The sequence below is a fragment of the Cannabis sativa genome, chromosome 2, assembly GCF_029168945.1.
Source record: "Cannabis sativa cultivar Pink pepper isolate KNU-18-1 chromosome 2, ASM2916894v1, whole genome shotgun sequence".
Lineage (NCBI taxonomy): Eukaryota > Viridiplantae > Streptophyta > Magnoliopsida > Rosales > Cannabaceae > Cannabis > Cannabis sativa.
This window is the reverse complement of record NC_083602.1, coordinates 6,803,528-6,819,905: the sequence shown is the minus strand read 5'-3', so window position 1 is coordinate 6,819,905 and position 16,378 is coordinate 6,803,528. Positions and strand designations below refer to the sequence as shown.

The window sequence follows — 16,378 nt, the reverse complement described above, 5'->3', positions numbered from 1 at the left end:
ACCATGTAAAAACTCACTATGTTATTATTTTTACAAGCATTTTAGTTTTTATTATTCTGTAAATAATTTGATCCATCAAATTGTTCGTCAATCAGATAACTTTTTAATCGTGTATGATAATTGAAAAAGTTAACTGATTAATCCGTTAGTAATTATATAAAACAAAATTTCAGGTTAATGGACCAACTAGAACTATAAAAATAGTTTGAAAATTAGTGTAACTTAAAGAGAGCCTATTAACACTTCTCTTATTTAAAAAAAAATTATAATAATGATAATGTGGCAGAATGCTAAGCAATGCTAGCTCCTTTTAACATCTCTCCTATTTAAATATATATAATTAAAAAAAAAATCTTTTTAAAATTTAAAATCCATAAAAAAATTATTAATTTTTTTCTCTTTTTAATAGTCTTTTCTTCCTTTTTAAAATGGAATAGTCATTCTACCAAAATAGTAGAAAGAACATTCCATTAGAATGTCATTCTAATACTTTAAAATGCAACCAAACAAAGGAACAGAATGAAAATTGTTTCATTTCCATTTCATTACCTCCATCCAAACGCCACCCAAGTTTTTTTCTTTTTCAAGTCATTAAACACTAAGGGCCTGTTTGGCACAGCTTTTAGAAAAGCTAAAAGCTTATTTTTGAAAAAATTGTGATAAAAATGTGTTTGGCAAACAGTCAAAAAACAGCTTTTTAAAAAAAAAAAATTGGAAAAACTACAGCTAAAACCCAACTTTCAGAAAAAATTGTTTTGATTAAAAGACTATAATAATTTTTTTTGTACTAAAACCATATTTACTTATTTATTACATATTAAAAAAATAAATAAATAAACTAATTATAATAAAATAAATAATTATTAAATCTCTTATTTTTTTAAAAAAAAAATAATTTATATTTTATTTTAATATTAACAAACAACTTCAACCTCACATTTTTTTTTATATACTTGAGTTTCTAATTTTTTTTTACATTTGATAAAATATAATAAACAAATACTATAACTTATTTTTATTAAATGCATATAAATTTATGTTTGAAAAAAAAAAATTAAAAGTATATAAAAAATAATATATTATATAAAATACATTTTTACAACATTTGTGATTATAATAAACTAGATTATAATAGATCTCATTATATTGGCTTATTTTTGGTTTGTCTATGGCTTAGTAAAAAGAATGGAATACTCCGCATAATTTTCTCAACTAGATGGGGTTCACTTCAAATTCTAAAAGTGAATAGTTCTTATCAAAAGCCCGATATAAGGTTAACCAATTAATTGGCACTAAAAATAATTAACATTTCAATAGTGACAATTTGGTACTTAGGAAAAGGAATGGCATGACAGTACTCGTTGATGTTAACGGAAATAAACAACTAAAACAAAAAAAAATAACATATATCAAACGATTCAAACCTTCAACCAATCGAAATTCGAAACTGAGTGGGCATTGGCTGTGCCCCACGTGATAAACACAGGCTGAGCCGAGTCCATATCCTATTTCCATGTACAAGAACGTAGTCAAAGATTAAACAGAAAGAAGCAAAGAGTGAGTAGTTACATGATCCAGCATTCCTTGATCCATGGACCTCCCCAAATTTACATAATACAAACTAAAGGTTTGCCATATATGACTGTTTTTATACCGATCACGAAATATGTTTTAATCTATCTAACTACCAAATTCGAGTTGTTTAGCATCATCTATCTATACAGTCTTCTGGCTAAAACTACAAGCCCCCTATCTAGAAGACAACACACCGAATTCTTCAGAGTCCGGATATGGGTGAGACTCTCCTGAATGGATTAAGGAAAAACTGCAAATAAAAAATACAAAAAGAAAAATTATGAGGAATAGTTACACTAGCTGTCTCCTTGATCAAATACTACAAAATGTAAATTCCTTAACAAAAATTTACATACTACACACATTCCCTTGGTACTCTACACCAAGTAAAAAACTTCAACTAAAAAGTCATATTAATTGCATAAAACTCAAACTTTGAACCTCAACTTTCGTAAAGACCGATAAAACTACTACTATAACAAAAATGTACTATACAAAAAGAAAAGCACCATACAAGGATTGAAACTAAACAACAATACAAAACTACATAAATATCATTTAAACTTGTTGTTGCACTGTAGTAACACAAACTTCACAATATCTATAAATTGCAAAGTTTACCTTTTTTATTACCTTACTCAACGTTGTGAGACTGGTCATGCTCGATAAAGTCCAGTGCCCGATCTTTGGAGGCAACTTTAACAAAGCTCACCCTGTTTTGATGTGTGACATAATATATTTTGTCTGAAACTTTGACAAGCTCCGGTCGGAATGTTGTGGTTATGAATTGAGTATTTGCAATATCTGCCAAGCGACGAATCATATCTACAAGGAAGTAGTAAGGAACTCGTAGAGCCCAATGGATTTCAAGATCACAAGAAGGGATGGAACAGATAAAGAGTGCAACAGTTCACAAAGTAATTAGTTTAAGATCTAAATATAACTTTGGCTTATATGGAAAAACAAATAATAATTAAATAAACAAACAAACAAGTACAATAATATAGGATACTTCCTACAGCAGTCCTGTACTGAGGATCCAAAGCGGCATCTATCTCGTCAAAAAGATAGAATGGAGCTGGATCGCATCGCTGGATGGCAAAGATAAGTGTAAGTGCAACAACAGTTTTCTGACCCCCAGATAGTTGCTTCATGGACTGAGTTTCTCCTTGCCCGGTAAAAGAAACCTAAAAAACAAACCAATCATGAGCGAAAAAGTTTTACTGTCAACAAACTCATATGGGCAAATAGATAACATATATATTTAGTTGGAAAATTTTACTGAATTAGCTTCTACTTCGTTAACTATACTACAGAAAATTTTACGTTATTAGTTCCTACTTTGTTCACCAACAAACTACTATAACAGAAGATGGATGGATAGCTCCTGCTCTAATTTTCTGGTTCCCCACTATTGTAGGATTAGATGGGGAGTACTTTCAAACAAAATATATATTACTATAGGAAAGTACAGTTGATGTCTAGAATGATTCCCGTATTTTGCTTGCCACATATGATCAATAAAGTGAGACCAAATATGTTAGTTTTCCTTTCACAATAGAAATAAATGCTTAGGTCAGGATAACACATGCCTTAACTTTCACACCAATGTATTTCTCAACCCTACCCTCCACATCTGCTTCACGAGGTCCATCTTCATCATCATCATCACCATGGTCACCGTCCTGTAAATGTAAACAAATAATAGTAAGAAAACAGATATTAGACCAACTTTCTTAACCTGTATTGCTAGACAAGAAGCAACTGATAGATGCTGACTAGCCACAAAAATCATTCAACCAGCAAAAACATATGCTAACCATATATAAGAGATAATTAAACCGCCCAACAATACTTTATCAATCTTCTTTTCGCTTTTATCTTTTCCTCATTTTATTGAGTGATAAAGGAGAATTCTAGTGAAGTTATTAATTAGGTACAACATTTAGGGACAGGATGAATAAACAGACAGAATACAGAGAATAGATCCACTCCCGCACCAAATCCAAAAACAAATAAACTTTTGAAGCATTATCATCATTATTGCCAAACCCCAACGAGTAAATACAAAGGTAGGTTATCTTCAGCAATATAATGACCCACCTTTTTCTTCATCATGACTAGGTGACCATGCCCACCTTGTACTAGCTCAGAAAAAACTTCTCTGAAGTGCCTGGCAACACCTTTGAAAGTACGTTCTATCGACTCGTCCTTTCTCTGATCTAGAACAGATATAAGCTCTCTAATTTTCTGCAGAATTTGAAACACAGTACTTGAGCTACCAGAATTTTTCAAGCATAAAATATGAAATAATACTTATATAACAATAAGCATCCTGTGAGAAGATGCTTCAGTGAAGTACTAATGGCCTACCTCTTCACCGGCCTCCAGTTCAGCTTGCCTTTTCTGGAGTTCTTCTCGTTGTTCTGTGAAATTAACATACTGATCAAGTGCCTTTTTGTTGACATGACTGAATTGCTGCAATTGCTCAGTGCACTTATGCAACATTTTATTCAGTTCTTTAATGTTCCTCCGCTTATACCTAGCAATTCCATTAGAAAGATAATCCCATTAGATTGTCTAAAAATGAAAAAAATCGCAATAACATTATTCCATATATAAATGAAAATGGAGAGACTTCTACAGGTTTTCTTTTCTCTAAATGTTTCAATCCATTTTCTTATAAATAATCAATTACGATAAAAGGAGTTTAATGGTGTTAAGTGTTAACATACTTCTCTTGTTTTATTATCTGCTTTTGATTATTAATTTATTTTCGTGACATGATCGAAATTTTTTTTTTTTGCTGGAACTAATAAAATAGAATTACATATCCAAATACGAATATACAATTTATTAGTTCTACACAATAAAATAAAACAAATAAATAATACTATAAAATAGTATATAAATACGTGTGTGTGTGTGAGATTAATTAGTTACGTTAAAGATCAAAAAGTTATACGTTTCAAAAGCATCTGATGACAATGGACCAAGCTCCCTGATTTTTCTTGAGAACTCTTCTTGTTTAGCAAGGAACATGTTTCTTTTACTTAACAGCTGTTCTAACTCTTTAGCTTCATCCTGAAGTGTTCTCTCGTAGTTGTCTTCTAAATTCTGCATTCACAAACAATCATTAAAGCACCAACAACAAAACACACAGCCACCACTCCAGCCACACAACAAAACTACCTTTAGCTTGGTCTTCTCATCTTTGATCTTCTTGAGTTGCTTTGTTCTATCCCCTATACTTGCACATACTCCTGAGAAACATAGTTTTTGGCCAATAACAGAAGCAAACATTAAACCTTTATTCCAGCTGGAAATCATAGAAAAAGAATATATCATGGCTCTCACTTTTAAGTTGCTCTGTTGCATCCTGAACTGCTGATCTAGCATCATGAAGTTCTTGCCTCTTATTTTCAACTTCTCCTTGCAAATTGTCAGTTTCTGCAGAAGATACTATGACCTCCAATTCTTGCTTTCGCCTCTTGAGGTTGGTTGTTAAATTAGTCTCAAGCTCAGATTTCCTTGATTCAGTCTATCAGTTGCCAATATATGCATGTATGAGATCACATTACATGAAAAAAAATCTATATAATCCCCAACAAAACCCATGGTACTAACCTCAATACGGTCTGTCTTGCATTTAATTAGCTGTTCTTTGAGATCTGCAATTTCAGGGTTCAATCTCGAAAGAAGAACCCTTTCCTCTGGAGTTAAGTGGTCAATGAGCTCTGTGCCCATCTCAGCCTCTTTCATGGCCATACTGGCTCTAAGCTGATCAATTTGAGCCTGCACATCTGCAAGTGATTTCTCCTGCAAACAGAAAGAATGAGAATAGACAACCTTACCTGACAGACAGCACGCAACGACAATGTATAACACCCCCCCACCCCACCCCCATGATGCACAATAAAACTATGAAAGCCCAAAAATACCTTCTTAACCAGAGCTTTCGACACTAGTTGTTTCTTCTTATTAGCATTTGCAATGTCCTGCTTAAGTTGCTCTAACTCAGACTTATCATGAGTCCGCTTCGCATCAATTTTCTGCTGCTCAGTTACAAGTTCTGTAATTTTCTTGTCTATCTGTGGGAAAATTTAGCAAAACAAAAGCACAGAGCATGCAAATAATAATGAACACCAACCAAAGGGTTATTTGTATGACCATACTTTTAACTGTTTAACCAAAAACTACAAGTTGAGGCATCATCTTATATTACAGTATAACTGAGTGGATACAACACCAAAAAAAAAAAATTTAGGACTTCTCGTGTGTGGGTGTGTGGGTGGGAGGGAGGGACCAGACCACGGGCATTGTAATATTCCAAAGCCTATCAAAGTTGTAAATTGGCAATTTTCTATCCCAACCATAAACCTATAACTCAAAAAAGTGTTTACCAAATATCACAGCTAACACCACAAAACTCCAGATTATCTTTCCATGAACTACATAACTGGTTTTCCCACAAATGCACTATGGTATTACCAATCATTAACCACTATAGAGCAGTTTTATATTCCTTAGTGCTCTTACTCCAGATTATCCCAGCAATAAACTTAATCCTCAAAAGCATTTCCAAATAGCACAGCTAACACCAAAAAACTCAAGATATCTTTTGCATGAGCTGCTGACAAAAAATCGCCACAAAATAAGCACTGGTATTATCAATCGTAAACTACTATAGAGAAGTTTTATTATTCTTTTTTCCAGTTTTGGCCACATATCTAGAGAGGAGAAGATATCTCGCTGCGCTATTGTTTGTGTTTCCCCGTCTTATACTTCCTTCTTGGAATACATGGCAATGAAACTTAAAACCCACAAACATGATGAATAATAATAAATAAACATTTACATGCAGCAAGTCCTTAGAAATAGCTAGCCAAAAGGATATCTTGAAGCTCAAATCTGACTTTTTCCAATTCATCTTCCTTTGCTTTTATAGAATTGGTGTTCTGCATGACAATATTCATAAACTTCAATTTTGATCTCCGGTGATCATAAAATCCACCAGTCATACCACCTTTCTTGCTCACTTGATCACCTGTCAAAAGATATTATAAGCCATCAAACATCCACCAAAAAAATCCACATTCATTACAAAAAATAATAATAAAAATAAAAATGACCACCTACCTTCCAAAGTTATACAGTCTAGCCCATCCTTACGAGCAACCTTTGTAGCCACATCTAGATCTCGACAAATCACTGTTCTAGCAAAAACCTACAAAAGAGAAAATGTACATTTACAAAGAGAAGATATGTCAGAACTGAAACATATATTCTAACTATTCTACAGTAATAAAATCTATGTCCCACTTTCCCTAAAAGAAAATATCCTTTTTCATTAGAATCCAACCAAGAAAAAATGAACTCCCTCTATTTTATTTTATTTTCATTTCTCCTTAAAATTTGAGTTCTGAGGAGAGCCTTGAACTAAACAGATTTATTCTTCCCAGCCAAATTGCCAATACCCAAACCATCTTCTCCCTAGGTCGAGAAATAAAATCCTAAACCCACCAAACTGACAGATTTCTCCTCGTCACTAACTCCCCACCATCAAAAATAATAAGGGAAAGAATCCATAGAATCCACACCTTCAGCTCATCCCTTAGAAATTGTTTGCCCACAGAGCCAAGAAAATCAACCACTACAACCAAGAAGAGGTGGGGAGAGATCTCTTTCCCAAAAACTTTAATAGCATAAATTTCAGTAACTCTAAAACCAATTTTAAAACAATATAATATATCAATTGTTTCAAACATTTAATCATGGATTGCACTGATATTTCTATTTGAAACAAATTCCAGTTAGCAGCAAACCTGTTTAAAAGCATCTCCATATTTCTTATCAAACTCCAACTTGTCCACAAGTGGTATAACATCAGAACTCTTTGGATAGTTAACATGTGGTGGTTTCACCCTGTTCAGTGGTATAAATGTAACTCGTCCCCCTTTCAATGCGTTCAGGTGCTTAATTATCTGGGTTGATATATCATCAGTTTTAACCACCACATGGAATAAGCTGTTCAGGAGATGACTAAATGTCACTGAAAAAGAAAATATAATATCTACTTTGTAGAAGCAGGAAGAAAAGAATTTATGACACTTTTTTTAAGAAAAGAGAAAGGGACCACTTGTCTTAGACTGGCCCCCACTCGAATTTATTGAAACCCCTCACTTGTGGCGGAGGAAAACAGGGGTAACAAAAGCTATGGACAAAACAAACAGAGAAAAAAAACAGTCACAATGCAACTACATCGGTGTTTTCAACTGTTTAGTATGCTTCTTGAGCAGATGTCTACAAAGTCTACAATAAAAAAGCATCACTGAAGAAAAAGCCTTAGAATAATCGTTACAAACCTGTTTCCAGCAGTAACTTCAACAGCAGTGAAAAATCTTTCATCACAATGAAGGAGCTCTATAATTGGACCATATACGTCAGGAATTTTATACTCTCTGCAGATCCTTCTAACAGAATTTAGCCCTCTTCTGACTTCCTGAAAACATTAAACAAGAGAAATGCAAATGACTAAATTGCATTAAAATAGAAAACAGAAAAGGCTGCAGTCCCACAATGGGATGCCAGATTCCACAATCTAGCTGTCAGCTACATCAAACAAAAAATGTAGATAAAAGGAAATAAGGAAACAAAAGGAAGACAAAAAATGGAGTAAATATTTCAATATAGGACCCTAGTATGAATGTAGTTCTATAAGTACTATCGAGTCTACAAATTGGCGGAAGTCCTCTTAGCCTGGGAATCTTCTCTATTATTAATGAGCCATGTAAAGTGTTGTTCTTTAAGGATATATATTACTGACATAAATCAATAAACTTCACAATTTTTTTAAAAAATAATAATTAAAAAGAAAAACCTTTAAGGCAGAGTGTGGCAATCACTTGTATTGCTCCAATAATTTAAAAGAAGAAGATTTGGCTCAGCATTGAAATGGGTAAGTACTTATAGACGTAAGCTAAATAAGTAAACGACATTAATTAGTGATTCTCTTTTGTTATGTTCTGGCAGTAGTATCTCATTTTGGATAGTATCAACTGAGAGGGACTTTTCTTCCGCAACCTATATGGCACAGTTTTCTTGTATAATTGTCAATTGTCACGTTAAAAAGTGACAAAGATTGGTGTTCGTAGTCATATTAAACACAAAGATCAGTCAAAGCCAATGTTAATATAGAAAGAAAAAATAAATGATAAGTTGCATTTCACTTGGCCAGGGATATCAAATCACGTTAACATATCAACTCACACATTGCAAAAATGGCAAACACCCTTTTTTGCTGAACTTGAAGATTACCAATTACAACGCCTCACTCTTTTCATTAAGCTCAATTCTTTCACTTCTTATTATTATTATTTTTTAAAAGAGACAAAGGTCACATGTCCATGAGTGACCTCTTCCCAAATTTATTTAGGAGGCCTAACTTATGGCGGAGGAAAACCATGGTAACACCCTCTAATTCTCAATCTTTAATTTTATAATAAGAAACTAAAATATATATAGATAGATAAAACCGAAAGGTTTACATCAGATGACAAGACATCATCTACTAATTAAAATGATAAGGAATCATCTACAATCACCCCCAAAAGTTCCAATCTCTACGTAAATAAGAAGAAAAAACTCTATGAAATTTTTAAGAAAACTTAATATTATCCCAAAGATGGAACCCGTACAAGTCAGTGTCCTGAAATATCCTACTGTTTCTTTCTAGCCAAAGTGCCCAACCATCCCCTGTATAGTGATATTCTAAAAAAAAATTAAACCAAACAGTTCTCAATTTACAAACAAGAAAAAATTTAATAGCACAACAAACTACAAGGATACTTACCCCAGGAGTTGCATGATCGAGATTCTTTTCTGCCTTCTCAACCTCTGTTCTCAGTTTATCAATTTCAGCAGAAAGTTCAGTTTCTTTTCCCCACAAGGACCTATGCAGATAAAAATTAGCCCCACTGGCATATCCACAGCAAATGCATAAATAATGTAATTGCAAAATCACTCATACTTCCGCTCATCTTGCAACTTGTCTCTCAGTGATTTTTGATGATTGAAACCTTCACGAGACTGAGAAATAAAGGACTCCAGATTAGCAATTTCAGTTCTGCGACCCTCAATGTAGACATCCTGCTCATTCAACTCGGAGCTAAGGCGATGAATCTCATCCTGAAGCTTTTTCTCCTGAATCATACAAAAGTAAAGAGATGTTATATAAAACTAAATTATAGTGTGAAAATGTTGCATTAAGAGAAAATATGAGCCGCAAAAAATCGCGAGAACGACACATGACACGGTCATATTGCCCAAGCATACTAGTAATTAAATATTTACAATAAATTATACTTATTAAATGACTTAAAATTTATTACAAAACTAAAAAGTAACAAAAAATCTGATTTTTGAAAAATATACTTATAAGTACTATTTTTAATCTAATCAAGAATAATTGACGCAAATGTACATTCTGAAGTTATATTTTTTCACATAATTTTTCTTCACAATTTTTTCATGATTTTAAGAGTTAAAAAATCTGATTTTTTTTTGTTTAAATTTTAGATTTTTTTAATGATTTAGTTGATAATTAAAATATTTCCCTCTGAATTCAGTAATAGAGTCGTGTGTTTGCCTCTATAATTTTCCTGTTTTGGTGTTTCTCTGGGTTTGATTCCCAACATTTATCCACTGAAAACTCAGATATGGTCTGGTCACATTTTCTTGAACATTAGCTAGACAGTAAGAAACTACACAAGGAACCCATAACATGAACAACACTGATAAATTTCTCAAATGTGAACCACGTCATTCATTAACATATAGACAACACTGTATTTCAACCAATATATTGACCTTTTATATGTATATACAAAATACAAGGAACCTAACAAGAGAAACTCTGACGAAAAGTGTACCAATGAGAATACTATAACTTTTTATCAATGAACATCTTAGAGCATACCAATGAGAATACTTACTTGATTCAGGTTTGAAGTCAGAACAACATTAAGATCCTTAATTTCCTTTTTAAGCCATTTGTCACGAGCAGCTTTATTCGAGAATTGGGTGGCACGACCTTGCTTTTGATATAAGATGCTAAGTTGCTTCTCACGCTCCATTATACTACAGGACATCAGCACCAATCATGTCGAAAAGGTATCAGCAAATGGAGAAATTTATGTGAGGCCAAATATTTAGTAATTGAATACTTCCACATGTTATAAGAACAAAATTCAATGTGAAAAGAAGCACACGTATAAAAAGAATAAGCCTTTGCCAATAGAGTGAAATAAAGCATATACTTAATAATGAATGCCATCAAAGCTGAACAGAGGCTACCAGTGTCAATATGAAGCATTAGCCAATAAATGCACTCAGCATAAACCCAATATGAATTCTAGTACAGCTCGAAATGATTCATCTAACAGCTAAAGGCTGTGAATTTAATTTTTGCCTACCAAGCTGCAGTTTGGCAAAAAGTTGTTGGAATAAAAAATCCAACTAATCCTGGCTTCTTTAGAAAAGTATTAAGACTAAACATACTTTGCATATTTACAGGATGGGAACAGATGGAAAATCAATTTATGCATACCAAGCTGCAGAAATGTATGTTTAAAATGCATATAGATTTAACTGACGTACCCTTTTGTAATCTCCTTTTCCTTCATGATTTGACTATCATACAAAGGACTTATTTCTTCAAGCTCATTCATTGAGTCCTGAATTTCATTTTGCAGAAGTTGAAGTTGCCTCACAGCATCATTCTACAGGGATATATACATAAGGAGATATTAGCCACAATCATTGGCCTCTCATTACCAAGACAATATTTACAAATTTTATTGAACAGGAAAAACTAATGAAAACGAAAAACATGCTGGGCATTATCAACACATACTTTGGCTCGAGTATTTCCAAACATCTTCTCCTCAAGATCCTTCACATCAAGCTCAACCTCTGTCTGCTTCTTTATTGCTTCTGTTTTTTGGATTTCTGCTGCTTCTTTCTCCTTGCTTAAACCATTAAGTTCTTTCGTTAAATCTTTCATTGCCTTATCCAGGTCCTTCGATTTTTCATGGGCATCCAGCACACTATTATACATTTTTGTAGATGTTTCAGAAACCCTTGTTCGTGCCTCTTCCACCTGGATAAAATTAATTGATACAACCTTAGACACAGAGCCATTGCTTCATACACAATCACATTATGATAGTCATCATTTCAGCCCATGGCGATCATTTCATTTCTAACAATATGGATAAAAATATAGTGGCATTCTGCAATAAGATACTATTATTTTGGCTCAATATCTATGCAGCTATTATTCACTTTATGTATTGAGAGTCACAGGCTTTATGTAATATCTTGTAGCATTCTAATGTTTTTACTTGTTTTGTTACCACGTTTTCCTCGGCCATTAGAGAGGTACCTAATAAATTTGGGTGGAAGTCAATCTTAGACACATGACCTCAGTCTCTTTTCAGAAAGGAAAAGATTACAATATGGTTTGAAAATACAGCATAAAGTATGGAACAGCACACTAAAACACAGAATTCATGATACTAGTAAAGAGAATTCTTCCATATGCAAACAATTAGAATCACATGACAATTTTCATCATATGGTGAATTCCTGAAATATTTCCATCAAGTCATTTTTCAACATGTTAAGCTCTCCTATTCAGATTGTACCATGACAAAAAAGAAAAAGAAATACGCAGTTATAACTATAGAGTATTTGGGTGCTTACTAGCCTTCAGACGTTTACATATACATGAGTACATACAAAAGATCTTTTCAGCACATATCTCCTTAGGCTGGAGTGTACAATGCAAAGAAAGTGGAGATCATCTATCCTTCATTATAAATTCTCTATGCAGGTGTAGTTCTAGATACTTATTGAATCAAATTTGGAGCGCTGCCGATCACACTACCGTGTACAGTTTCTAAATTTTGAGGTCATGGGTGGCATACAAAAACAATTACTTTGGTAGGTAGATTATTTAGGTTGCATGACTGAAAAGATGAAGATATATTATGGAAAAAAATCAGATTCTGGATTGCAATTTAGCAACATGATGTCATGAACGCCAATGAATCTAAGGGCATTTTGCTTTCTGATTTCATTAGAGAATGCCATTTTCTGTCTCTGTTTTGCTCTTTATTTAGGTTACGCTGTCACACTTGGTATTGAGTACACGCCAGTCACTGTTTCTTGCATTATTGCTTATCAATTCAATTTATGTTTCTTTTTTCAAAAATAAACAAACAATAATGCTGTTTTCTGACAAAATAAATAAATGTGTAAAGATGAAATTCAAACGTATCACACACATTTGTGCTTAAGGTTGGGATAGTCCTGTAAAAACTAGTTTTGCTAGAGCTCATATGGTGGGTTGTTCTTGAAACAGATTCACAAACAAACAAGGACAATAAAAAATTCAAGAACAACTATAATATAAATGAACAAAATGCACAGTCCAAGCGAAAAATAACAGCCTCTAAACAATTAAACAAGTGATCATTTACCTCTGCCAACTTCTGCCGAGCATCATGAAGTTCCTTGTCATAAATAGTGTATTCCAGAGATTTACGCTGCTTGTCAAGTTGCTGATATTTCCTTAATTCCTCTTTCTCCTCATCTAATTCCCTTAATCTCTCATCTAAGTACTGAACAACCTGAATTATCTGCTTCCTTTTATTACCTGTTTAACCAAAAAAAAATTGCAAGGATGAATTACCACAGTTTGGTAAAAGAACACTAGTAATGTACTAAAACACAAGCAGCTTAACAGTGACTTGCCAGTTTCCTGCATAATTTTTAAACTTTCCCGACGTCTTTCCTCGTACACTCGAGTGCCACCAATTTCTTTGAGTAAATCAAGCCTCTCAGAGTCTTTCATCAAAGTTAATGAAGCTATCTGTTAAAGGGAAGCAATACATTAATCTAAAATGCTTGCATGACGATTTTCAAGAAGAATTCATACTTCAGACTACTAGAAGAGTAATACCTTTCCTTGTTGCACAACATAGTAAGGATTGGATCGAGAAAACCCAGCACTTTCCAGTAAATTCATAACCTCTGTTTTCCTGAAAATCATTATCTGTCATCATTCAAAGTTTCCAACAAAAAAGTATGTAGAGAACAAAGCAAATTGCTAGATGTAAATAACTTACGTGATGTGCTTTCCATCCAAGAAATATTCATCCTTCTTTTGATTAATTGTTCTACGCAAGCGCACTTCCTCTTTATCAACCTGAAACATGGAGATATGGCCTAATAGATGAATAATGATTCCAGACTGAGGTCAACTCTCTAAGGAAGCACCTATATTAGTAATTTCTCATGCAGAATCGTGGAAATGCATAATAAACATGAGAATACAAATATGTAGAAAAATAAAATGAAGAAAATCCTATGATTTACTTATTATATCTCTCTCTAGAAAATTTCAAATAAAGTGAAGGGCTGGGGAGACTACCCAAATTGCCAGTTGTGTTAGAAATGTTCACATTAGATAATAAAATGTGCATTCTCATGTTTCTCAATTTAATCCTCTATCCTTCCCATTCAGATTTTAAATTAGGATAGTACCGGAATACGATTGTCCGAATTGTCAAACAAGATCTCAACAAATGCAGTAGTAACTTGATGGCCTGCACCTTCCTGTTCAATAATACACGAAAAAAGACTTTAAAATTAAAAAGTCAGTTGCACCAAAAGGCATGGAAAATACAAGCCAGGGAATAACACATACATGAAGTAGTGCAACCCTATCTTCACTGCGGAGGTTCTGGTAGAGGTCACTTAGTACAAAACGGATCGCTACAAATAATTTATTTGAAAATTCATGCAGATCAGATAAAGATGATGTCCACTTATTAGAAAAAACAATATCAAAACCACTAAAAGTAAAGTATGAGTGAGATGAGAATGTAAACCATACCATGGAAAAAGTTAGTCTTGCCAGAGCCATTAGCACCAACTGTAAATTAAATTGTTCACATGATATTAGAAAAGAGTAGCCATAACAAGACTAGTTACACTAAGAGCAAAATAAGATAACAGTAATGATATATGCAATTATGCATACATAAATTACACGCAAACTTAACACACACTTATGTGGCAATTTACTTTCATCATAAATTAATACAATTGATAAAAGAAAAATTGCTACATACATAAGTGTGTGATAAGTATTAAATAGTTATTTAGGGTTATTTTAGTTTTTTTTTCATTTTAGCTTTTAATGTTAGTTGCCTATATAAAGCTTTCTTATTAGTTGTATTTTTTTACTTTTACTTTGCAATTGAATAAAACCCTTATTTCACATCTCTTTTATTCTTTATTGGTTATTCTTCTCTTCTAAAACAATTATCAATAAGTTCATGTGTACTTTATGTGTGCACATATCCTTACTCATAAGATAAATAGTAATGACATCAAAATAAAAAGATTGCACACTAAATTTCTAAAGGACGATGAATCCCAAGTTTTTATATTATCACCAAAATCAATAAAATATATTGCAGATGCAGAAACATGAATGGTCCTCCATAAATAGTAATATATATATATATAATGGCACTAAAGTTGCAGAAAATTCCTTTCTAAAATTCAAGAGCTTGAGCTTAAGAAAATTTGACGGATGCCAAATCCTGGCTTTCTTAGGAAAAAGAATCAAAGTTTCAAGTTATGTACTGAGAAAAATGAACAGGAACTAGATGTTTGATTACAACTTTAGTATAAAACTATAATACAAACGTAAGAACAACATTACCAACACAATTGACCTTCGGACTAAAAGGGTCAGTAGCAACTTGTTCCTTGTAGCTCTTAAATCCTTCAATTATCACCTACAACAAAATTAACACAAATATTACTATGAAAATCTGAAAAATTAAATGAAAATGAAATCATAATCCTTCCAGGCACGAGAGACCCTTACCTGCTTTATGTACATGGTGAAATTACGACACTATCGAACCTTTGTGAAAGCAAATCACAGAAACAAAACACGAAAAAATGTTATCAATCAGTAGTAGAAGTTACAAAATATAACAAATCTCAAATTCTCAGCTTAAAATCCCTAATCCCTCACATGTTCACTTACAAGAAATCTAAGCTCACTACAACATTTCTAAAATTTCTTCATATAGTAAAAAAAAAATTATATATTAAATGTAAGATACACAGAGATTACATATAAAGCAACATGAGATACCTGATAGCGACGAAGTGGATTGAGCAGAGGACCCAACAAAAACGGGCGGAGAGAGAGAAATGGGAATTTAGGGTTTGTGAGTGAATTTGAGTTGAGAAAGAAAGAAACAGTAGATGAATGAAGTGGAAAGACTTTCTGTGTGTCTGGGTTTACCTAATCATTCATTGTTGAAGGAGAAAGAGAAAGCGATGAAGATGGAGAGTGAGAGAAGTGAAAGATAAACGGAGTTCTTAAGTTTCTTTCGCGGCATGTCGGGAATTGAAATGGAGGGAGACAAATAAAATTACCTCATTTTTTCATTTTTACACTAAAAATAAATTTTTTTTTATATTTTTACTTTTTTTAAAAAATGTTTATAGTTTTACTTAAATTCACATATTTTAGTTGAAAAATACTTATTTTATTAATCAATTAATTAAATTTACCTCTAAATTTTTTTAATTGAAATATACCTGTTTTTATATGTATTGTACCAAAAATACCCTGACATAAGAGAGTAACATAGAGAGTATCTTGAAGTGAAAGGGGTAAAATCAGTACAATGTTAAAAAAAAGGCAAAA

At 32.8% G+C, this 16,378-nt stretch overlaps 1 protein-coding gene across 2 annotated transcripts; it reads right to left on the bottom strand.

Moving 5' to 3' along the window:
- Positions 1–1,385: 1,385 nt before the first annotated feature.
- LOC115719739 (structural maintenance of chromosomes protein 3) lies at positions 1,386–16,102 on the bottom strand. 2 transcript variants are annotated; one of them, XM_030648914.2, is made up of 30 exons: positions 15,818–16,102; positions 15,542–15,580; positions 15,374–15,449; positions 14,537–14,575; positions 14,348–14,415; positions 14,185–14,256; positions 13,767–13,846; positions 13,601–13,679; positions 13,393–13,510; positions 13,119–13,294; positions 11,489–11,734; positions 11,233–11,354; positions 10,569–10,713; positions 9,605–9,777; positions 9,428–9,527; positions 7,941–8,077; positions 7,401–7,602; positions 6,715–6,802; positions 6,473–6,622; positions 5,517–5,668; positions 5,203–5,394; positions 4,933–5,116; positions 4,768–4,838; positions 4,541–4,692; positions 3,949–4,117; positions 3,679–3,825; positions 3,168–3,260; positions 2,588–2,762; positions 2,197–2,400; positions 1,386–1,825 (listed from the first exon to the last, which is right to left on the bottom strand). In XM_030648914.2, the coding sequence occupies exons 2-29, from the start codon at positions 15,554–15,556 to the stop codon at positions 2,210–2,212; spliced, it is 3,612 nt and encodes a 1,203-aa protein (XP_030504774.1). In that variant the 5' UTR covers positions 15,557–15,580; positions 15,818–16,102; the 3' UTR covers positions 1,386–1,825; positions 2,197–2,209. The 2 variants fall into 2 exon arrangements, with proteins under 2 accessions (XP_030504774.1, XP_030504773.1); XM_030648913.2 differs by having other exon boundaries at positions 2,209–2,400.
- Positions 16,103–16,378: the final 276 nt, after the last annotated feature.

What these genes read in the sequence shown, in the direction of transcription:
- LOC115719739 (XM_030648914.2), bottom strand. An exon ending in CAAGACTAACTTTTTCCATG is followed by an intron (nt 14,416 to 14,536) that starts GTATGGTTTACA and finishes AATTATTTGTAG; the next exon opens with CGATCCGTTTTGTACTAAGT. An exon ending in AACTGGAGGCCGGTGAAGAG is followed by an intron (nt 3,826 to 3,948) that starts GTAGGCCATTAG and finishes CAAATTCTGCAG; the next exon opens with AAAATTAGAGAGCTTATATC.